The sequence below is a fragment of the Clupea harengus genome, chromosome 12 (genome assembly GCF_900700415.2).
Source record: "Clupea harengus chromosome 12, Ch_v2.0.2, whole genome shotgun sequence".
NCBI lineage: Eukaryota > Metazoa > Chordata > Actinopteri > Clupeiformes > Clupeidae > Clupea > Clupea harengus.
The window spans coordinates 23,864,431-23,874,430 of NC_045163.1; the positions used below are offsets into that span (position 1 = coordinate 23,864,431).

Below are 10,000 nucleotides of genomic sequence, written 5' to 3' on the forward strand. Positions count from 1 at the left end.
AAACTAGACGCGAACTGAAGGAAAAAAACGAAAGGTTAACTTTTTAATCGCACACTGTTCCAAGCATTCTAAGACGAAAATGGCTACAGAAATGCATTGTTTACTGTTCCTAGCTTAGTCGTTGTGAAACTATAAGTTAAAGCCTACTAAGTTAAATGAGTATTATCAAAGCAACGGCACTACTGGTTCAGATAAATCATATAAATGGTTAGTCAACATCAGCAAAATGTGGTTTGAGAGAACAGAGCTGCACCTGTGAAGTGAATAAGTCTACCTACTGTTCGTAAAGTTGCTGTCATTTACAGTCAGGTCATAGGCTATCAAACAGAGAGCCAGTGATGTTTCCGAGAGATTACGCTATTGATTACGCTATTGATTAGCTAATCACCATGATGTGTATGAGATGTGTGTATGAGATGAGATTTTCTATTAATTGCCCCAACTGACTACAGACATGGTGGAAGCTTTGGAGTGTAGAGCTCAGGCTGAAGCTTCACGGAGAATGAAACGTGATTATATAAAATACTTTTTCTCCCCATGCTGTCAAATGGTAGTAGAAGCAGTTGGAATTGTGTGACTTGCAGCTATCAATAAAATAAGATAACAACAATCAGATATAGTTCCGTTAAACACACATGTCCTCTGTGAGGATAGGCCAACATTTTATGCTTTGTATTAGCATTATTCCCAGACATTTTCCCAGACTGGCAAGTTTACCAAAAACCGGCTAGTGGAAACCCTGATGACAGGATGAAACCACAATGAATGAGGTGGTTGAAGCTGCTTTATGGTATATTGAACTCTGCACTATAAATGTGAACTAAGCTACCTTCAACAAGGTAAATACGGCATCATATTTGCTGTGTATTTAAGATACATTTCAGACTTTTCCTTTTAGTGTGTCTGATGTGCAAATTCGGAATTCGAATAAAAACAGGTGGATGAAAATGCCCTTGTGTGTGTGCATGCGTGTGCGTGTGTGTGTGTGTGTGTGTGTGTGTGTGTGTGTGATGCCGGCGTCCAGTGTGTTTGTGCAGGCGTGTGATGGGTGTGCTCGTGTGCGAGGGGCTCTTTAACCCTGACAGAAGCTGCGGTCCCTCAAACAGACAGGTTCCACCTCACTGCCTCTCCTGGGGGCTCGAGGGGGGAATATGCAGCTACAAATATGCCAGCATTACAACCAGGCAGATTTCAACTGCTCTGTAAAATATTAAAGCGCTTAAATCACTATTATTGTTTCATATACTACTGTTTAATAGACATTCTTCTAAAAAACATGTATGTTTTTCTTTAATTTCATTTGAACGACACGCTGTTATGTTCATCTAGGTACAATGGCTTTGAGATTTGACGCAGATTCACCACAGATGGTCAGAGCCAGCCTAGGGAAGGGCCCTTTAATGTCAGGCCAGACTCACATGATTCACACGCAAACCATTCCTCTTCTCTCTGGCGCTCTGTGCCATGGTATAGTATCTATGGTATAGTATCTATGGTATGCTCTTCTCTCTGGCGCTCTGAGCTATGGTATAGTATCTATGGTATGCTCTTCTCTCTGGCGCTCTGTGCTATGGTGTAGTATCTATGGTATGCTCTTCTCTCTGGCGCTCTGCGCTATGGTATAGTATCTATGATATGCTCTTCTCTCTGCGCTCTGTTATAGTATTTATGGTATGCTCTTCTCTCTGGCGCTCTGTGCAATGGTATAGTATCTATGGTATGCTCTTATCTGCTGCTTTTAGAGCTTTCCTTCATACCCATCCTGTCACTCTCCTCCTTGTGTCACTTCCACTCTCCTCCCTTTTCTGTTTGTCACCTCCTCCCCTCTCGCTCTCTATCTTTCTCTCTCTCTCTCTCTGTCATCCCTCTGTTCTCTTCCTCCCTCTCTTCTACCCTCCTCTTCTTGCTCCAGAACTGTCACATTGCATTAGTGGCTCGCGAGCTCAATGCCTGCAGAAATAACAGGCAGGCCGTGCTCACTGCCGCCCCGCTCTCCTGCTCCACTTCTCTTTTTGACAAAACACATTTCGCTGGGAAGATGCCCACGTTATTTTATTCATGCAGTACAAACCCCCCACCCCCTTCCCCAACACACACACACACACACACACACACACACACACACACACACACACACACACACACACACACACACACACACACACACACACACACACACACACACACACACACACACACACACACACACACACACACACACACACACCCCTTGCTTACACAATGTCAGCCTACTAAACCCAGTCCTTCTCTACTGGGGGCTTGGGCAAATGCTAACGCTAACGCTAGCCCGGGCACTTGCGCTGATGTCAAGATGTGGGCTCTGTCAACCCACACTGCCTCCGATGGGCTGACAGTGATGCGTCGGATGTCATCTCAGCCCCACACTGCCACGGGTATTATTGGGAAATAACAAGAGAAAGGTGTTATGTGCATTACTCCATGTTTGGCTTCAAACATAAGAGGTGTCACGCTGGAATAAGCTGTAAGCACAAAGAGTGGTTGCTTGACTGCATGCTCATCTGCTTACAGATGGCATTTAAAGATTGGAATTGGTGCACATTCTACTCTTCTCCATGTTTGAAACAATCTGAATGCATTCAAAACAAAGAGAGAAAAAAACACCACAAAGCCTACGTATGCATTCAAGGCTCGTGATATCTCTATAAAGGAATTATAACGACAGTGTTACAGTGTTCTGGCAGCAGGTGTCATTTTGAGTGTGAGCCTCAGTAGTGTTAAGAGTAAATCAATTCTAAATAAATAAGAAAGTAAGTAAGTAAGTAAGTAAATAAATTATTTTGGAAAGGACGGATTTTCTATCGTGACGCCAGCCGTTGGCAGAGAGCAATGCAAGGTAAACATGTGGACACAAACTAAATATTTTGTATTTGCCTTTAGGTATTCACTGCAATGACACTTTTGCTTGGGATCTATACATTATGAATCTGCACATCATACACATATGGAGAAGATGTCATTAAGAAGATGTTTAGAGAAACAACCACAACAACAACAACAAGGACTGGACTGTAGATCATTCAAATCAAGGCTAAAATCAACGGTAAGATCATCTGAGAAGGCCTCAGTAGTCGTGGCCTGGGTACCCCCTCCATCCCCCTCAACCCTTTTTTTTCCCTCGAGGGAACAGAAAGAGGCAGAAGAATGCTCCCGTTTGAAACGTACACCTCATTCCAATCATGCTATGGATTCCTGGAGAGCAATGAACTCTCCACTCAAATTCTTTTTTCCCCCCCCCCCTTTCCTCTTCGTTTCATTTTTTTTCTCCGCGCTTTCTCCCCCCCCCCCTTTTTTTTTTCTGCCACCGTGCCGCAAATTTGCCACGAGTGTAAAATGGCTGTCAGCGAGCGGAGTGCGCGGTAATCTCCAGTCAAATTAATCCTGATGTCAAACGGCGCTTGCAGCGCGCGGGCTGTCCGCTCCCCCGCTGCACAGGGAGCTTACTCTAATCGCCGCAAATTAACTCCGCTCCCTAACCCGTTTAAATGTGGCCCCATCTTCTTCCTCAACCACCGCCGCGCCGGCACCTTTTAAATCACTCTGCATTAGAGTGCTGTGTATACACACACACACACACACACACACACACACACACACACATATGGCCAGTAACGTGTTGAAGAAGGCATTTGGACATACAAATGTGATATTTGAGTGAAACATTGTGTCACTACAGCCATCTGGGGGGGTTGCGCGTGATTGGCAGAAGCTCTGTGAGCTCATGATTATGCATTATGATGTCATGGCAGTGAGTTATTAAGTGTGGATTTAAAGAGTCAGGGTTTTATTGGGCTCCTTTATCAAGACCCTTCTTGCACAAGAACTGGTGGCCTGCTCCTGAAGCGTCACCTTCTCTGGTGGCCTTTCATGCCAGGCTTTGGATTGAGGTGGTACAGTGGGTGACAAGATTTAAACAGCAGGATGGACTGGCAGTAGAAGTATGAGTGTGTGTGTGTATGTGTGTGTGTGTGTCTATGTCATCATGAATCGCCTGCTGAAAGTGTAGATTAGCCTTACACTACTCCTCAGAGTGAGAGTCCCTACGTGACTGGGACACGATCATGGGGAGCGGTGTGTGTGTGTGTGTGTGTGTGTGTGTGTGTGTGTGTGTATGTGTGTGTGTGTGTATGGTGTGCGTGTGTGTGTGTGTGTGTGTGTGTGTGTGTGTGTGGCTGGGACTTGATCATGGTGAGCCATGAGAGAGTGTGTGTGTGTGTGTGACTGACTGTGCTGGACAGTGCGGAGCTGTCCGTTGGGAGGACGCAGGTTGTGCTCGGGCAGAAGCAGAAGAGCAGTAATGACACGTTGGGGTCTGGCGGAGGCGACGGTTTGGTGGTTTGCAGCAGCGCGAGCCGGAAACTGCACCACGCCACCCTATTATCAGGGCAAAGGAACCTCCTAATCACAGCCTGGCCATTCTACTACCCCCCCTTCCTCCCCCTACTATCCTCTCGTTTCCTCCCATGGCTCTGTCTGCTGGGGGGAGCGGTGCAAATAGATGTCAGCGCAGGGATATGCTATGGCTAGTCTACACCCCGGTTAGAAACAAGATAGTATGTGTGTCCAGCAATGTGTGGAGATGTCTATGGTCTATGTCAGACAGCTGATGTGATGGGACTTCTGGAGATGATGTTACTTTAGAGGAGCAAATACTTTGTTGAGGTATTGAGTAGAGCTAGGATGAGGTTTTTGTCCAATCAGGCGATAGAGTCCAATCCATTCACTTTTTTTTTAAATTTTTCATCAGCAAGAATTCATCGATTGGGGAGGACCTTGTATGACCGAGATGAGGAACAGTCCTCCATTTCAATGACTTGAAGTTAGTTTATGAAAAAATGGAAATGTAAATTCTCCTGTTATTGACCTCAGCCCCGCTCGTGAGGAGAGTAAAGGAATGAGGTGTGTGGAGAAAAGTAAATGATGCACTAACCGCACAACGTATGCGGTGTCAAAAGTGTGTGTTTATGTGTGTGGGGGTTTAGTGTTCATGTGTTTATGTGTGCGGGGGTTTAGTGTACATGTGTATGTGTGTGTGGGGGGGGTGTCCGACTCAGTATCTGAACAGACACGTTAACATACATTGTCCCTTTTCAAATCTGTGTGTGTGTGCGTGCGTGCGTGCGTGCGTGCATATGCATGTGTGTGTCTGCAGACCCTGGGGAGTTCTCGGTCACACTGCAACCCAATGAACTGTGTGCATAATTACAGTGTGCTTCCAGCCAGAGTGGGCACACAGAAAGGTCTCCTGGTGCACTCCCTGGTAAAAGCCACGGATGACACTCTACATCACTCACAGGCAAACGCATACAAATCCCCAACGCTGAATGATTAAATTCACTTCAGGAAGGTCATGACAGTAAACCGGTTCTTACCTAAATGGTGCTCCTTTAGCGCATCTGCAAGAAAAAGAGAGAGGGAGACAGTGAGAAAAAATGAACTCATTGTTCACGTAATGAGGTCACCTTAACCAAGAAGCACAGAATGATGGGATTGAAAGGGGGGGGGGGGGATAAGAGGGGTAGTGAGAGTTTGGTAGTGAGTCATCATCATCATCATCATCATCATCATCATCAAGACATAAAACCCACCCATCCAATCCCCCTTGCCTGCACCTGCCGTGGCTGAGAAACAACATTGTGCAGTATGAGACATAGAGCTGATTACATATGACATCTAGCAACATCATCCCCTCACCACAGGCCTGTCCACACGGCTAACAACAACTATAATGGCAACAGGAACTTGCACATTATGAGCGTCCACACTGACCGACTATAGGGAAAACCTCTCAGAAAAAGAATTCATGTTTTAATGTAATGCCTTTAAAATTTGGTGGATTCCGATTGGCTGTGAGTTTTTTTTATTGTTCACACAAACAGTCTGAAAGCTGTAAAGCCTAACGCTACGGTTCTTCATGTCGTAATGAATCACCACTTCCTCGGCAGGAACAGTGCAGAGGTCCCAAGTGAGCAGACTGTGTGTTCTTGGAACTGACGAACGACACTTTCGCCAAGTGGGAAACCTGGGCAGATCTGTTCGTCGCAGAGTGTGTATCTCAGTATACTTGTGTTTGTGAGTGTATGTGTGTGTGTGGCGTTATGGTACAGTGTGTTTGTTTGTGTGTGTGTGTGTGTGGCGTTTATGGTACAGTGGTTTTGTTTGTGTGTGTGTGTGTGTGTGTGTGTGTGTGTGTGTCTGGCGTTTATGGTACAGTGTGTTTGTGTGTGTGTGTGTGTGTGTGTGTGTGTGTGTGTGTGTGTGTGTGTGTGTGTGTGTGTGTGTGTGTCTGGCGTTTATGGTACAGTGTGTTTTTTGAGTGTATGTCTGATTTAATTGCATGTGCCTATGACTGCACGCACACAAATGTGCATTCGTATCTAAGCATTGCTGTTTGCCCATATGTGCTTGAATGCACATGTATATATGTATTTATATATGGCTGTTTATATGTGTGTGTGTGTGTGCGTGTGTGTGTGTGTGTGTGTGTGTGTGTGTGTGAGAGAGTGAGACAGAGAGTGTGTGTGTAGGTGTGCGTGTATCGGCTGTCGCTCTCAGCGTGGCCCAGGGGACCAGGCCCCATACACCTGCTGCTCGACTGCAGCGTGGCCATCAACCCCCCCCTTAGTTAGTTACTATGGTTTTTGAATTTTCATTCGTTTTTATTTTTATTAAGTCTTTCAGTTTGGTTTTAGATAAGTAGTTTTCTTTTGTTTTTTGAGGAACTGACTAGTTTTAGTTTAGTTTTTATTTAGATTTAGTTTTTCAGGTATTACGAAGAAAGTCTTGATCTACAGAAGCTGAAAAGGGTAGGATGAAAAGAACTCTCAAACAGTTCTTTTCAGAACTGAAACAGCCAAACAGAACAGGACACAGTAGCATAGCACACAGTAGCTTAGCACACAGCACCACAGGGCAAATCAAGGGGAAAACGAAAACAAAGCTGGTTTTACCTGCAATTCTATTTCATTTGAACTATAACTGAACTATAATAAACCTGACAGTCAGTGACGTAGAAAAGTTACTGGGAATAGTTAAGTGAGTAGAAGATGAACTGATCTCCAATAGGATAAAGATGAAGGAATCTTTTCAACATTTTCAGATAGATAAGTGTTTTATTTCCGTGTCGGAAATAATTAAATTATTTTTGTTTTGTACAATTTTAGAGTGAAACAAAGGGAAAGGGGGACCATGCAAACGCTTTGAGAGATTTAAGATCTCAGATAACTTCAAACAAGGTCTCAGACCTTAATTAGCTCCTTCACAATCATCGTTAGGAAAGGCCAAATGATGCGATTTTCAAAGCTTTATAAATTCAATGGTTTGAATGCTGGCCCTCTCAATTCTGATATACCATCTTGTATGCATCATGGAATGTGATGTGTATGAATTAATCTGCTTGCTTCTGATTCTCTCTTCTCCTCCTCTCCTCCCTTCCCTTCTGCCCTCTCTATTCCTTTCTTTATATCTTTCTACCCAAGCAGACGGGTCCTCCCTTGACCTGAGGTTCTGCACAAGGTTTTCTTCTTGAGGTTTCAGTGCTGGCTCTAGGAGCGGTCGGCTCTGGGATCTGTAAAGTGCCTTGAGATTATTTCAATTGATATTGGTGCTATATAAATTAAATACAATTTAATTGAATTGACTTAAGGAGCTGCCTAGCACTCTGACAATTAAAACAATTGATGCCCACAAAGCAGGAGAGGGCTATAAGAAGATGGCAAAGCAATTTCAGGTAGCCGTTTCCTCAGTTCGTAATGTGATTAAGAAATGGCAGTTAACAAGAACAGGGGAGGTCAAGTTGAGGTCTGGAAGACCAAGAAAACTTTCAGAGAGAACTGCTTGTTGGAATGCTAGGAAGGCAAATAAAAACCTCCATTTGACCAAAGGCCTTCAGGAAGATGTACCAGGATCTGGGGTGGTGGTGCACTGTTCCACTGTTCTAATCGTCCTCACATCAAAATTCAGTGGCAGAAGTTTGAAAAGGAACATCTAAAGAACCAAGTCCTGTGGCCGGATGAGGTTAACATAGAACTTTCTGACTGCAGTAAGCAAAAGTATGTTTGCAATGGCTGCAAAACACCTCAGCCAGATAATGATCCTAAACACACACCCCAAAATCCACAATAACCTCAAGAGGTGCAGGGCAGGCTGAAGGTTTTGCCATGGCCCCTCACACTCCCCCGACCTAAACATCATCAATAGGTAAAAGTATGTTTGGAGAAAAAAGGGTGCAAAACAGCTCAGCACAGGGGTGGATCAATCATGCTCTGGGCTTGTGTTCGAGCCAGTGGCACAGGGGACATTTCACTGGTAAAGGGAAGAATGGATTCAATTAAATACCGGCCAATTCTGGAAGCAAACATCACACCCTCTGTAAACTGTAAACAAGCTGAAGATGAGAAGAGGATGGCTTCTCCAAAATAACGATCCTAAACACGCCTCAAAATCCACAATGGACTACCTCAAGAGGTGCAAGCCTGACCTTAACACCATCAATAATCTGTAGATGGGCCTCCGAAGAGCAGCGCATGCAGGATGGCCCAAGAATCTCACAGAATTAGAGGCCTTTTGCCAGGAAAAATGGATGAAAATCCCCAAACAAGAACTGAAAGACTCTTAGCTGGCTACAAAAAGCATTTACAAGCTGTGATGCTTGCCAAAGGGGGTGTTACTGAGTACTGACCATGCAGGGTGTCCAAACGTTTGTTCAGGGCCTTTTCCTTTGTTATTTTTTAACAGTAAAAGATGCTTAAATTATCAAACAAATGTGTCACCTTATGTATAACCTTATGCCTTTAGTAAATGAGGTCATCATTTATTTGCTTAGCTATTCACAGTAACAGACATTTTGAGTGGGGGTGCCCATGCCACTGTTTGCGCCCATGCCACTGTAAGCGCCCTCAGCCTCCCAGAGCGTGGGCACAGAAGAGGCAGCACATGGCAGCCTCGGAGACAGATGGCAGCAAGGTCTCTGTGCCACACGGCGGCGACCCCCCAACCCCCCAGACCCCACCCCCCCCCCCCCCCCATGCCCTCCCAATCTCTGTGGAGCCGTGTCATGTGCTGCACAGATGTCCCCTGCCCCGCCGCCACACTCCCATGTCACATGTCACATGTGCAAAAACAGGAACACAAACACAAAGCTGTGAATGCCAGGAAATATGTCAACATATGTAAGCTATTGCACAGCCAGCCCCGCTGGACGCTGAGCATAAGGGCCACGGTGCTGCTCCGATGCGCTGAATGGCAGGAAACTATTTTAAATGAATACTCCTGAATAAATAAACACTCCTGAAATGCCTGTGTATGATCAGTATCTAAATGGTCAGAGATGCATACAAATAGTGAATCAATGAACACCAATGTTAAAGGATAAATAGGCTTAATTCCACATCTACGCATACAAAAGTCCTCAATGTCAGGCAGCTATTCTCTCTATGCTCTTCGGCATCCACTCACCTTTAATCAAATTTTGCGGCGGAAACATGCCGGCACGTTTTGCCTTGAGGAAGGACACAGGTCCCTGAGCAGCGAGTCATTATTTATGTATTTATTAAAATTGAAATTTCAAGCCTGGTTTGTTTGAAGTGATAGAGGCTGCGTCGCACGCCGTTCTGAGAACTAAAGAGGGCTTGGGCGCTTACGCCAATATATTTATCCACGGCTGCCGCAGATCTCACCACCGTCACCGATTCTCACTCACAATGCACCACGCCGAAAGGCAACACGGGGCATCACCGAGAGCAGAATAACCCGAACAGACCTATTCAAAACTTTGGGTCAAAACGAATCAAATCTACACAGTCATCTTAAAGCCAAACAGCATGCATAGTAATGCACCAACGACTTCATACACTCGGCCTTGGGCATTCTGTCGCTGTCTCACTGTTTGCACAACTCCCCACATTCCCACTGATTGCCTGCATTTGTATGTAGCAGCAGAGATTCACAAAGTGTACTGTGA

At 45.0% G+C, this 10,000-nt stretch overlaps 1 protein-coding gene across 1 annotated transcript in view; it reads right to left on the reverse strand.

Annotated features, from left to right (window-relative positions):
• The window catches only part of nr6a1b (nuclear receptor subfamily 6, group A, member 1b), a 115,610-nt gene that overhangs the window by 35,533 nt on the left and 70,077 nt on the right, over positions 1–10,000 (reverse strand). Inside the window, exon 3 of the mRNA XM_031577688.2 lies at positions 5,412–5,435. Within this exon, the coding sequence (XP_031433548.1) occupies positions 5,412–5,435 (24 nt within the window). The remainder of the gene's footprint in view (positions 1–5,411; positions 5,436–10,000) is intronic.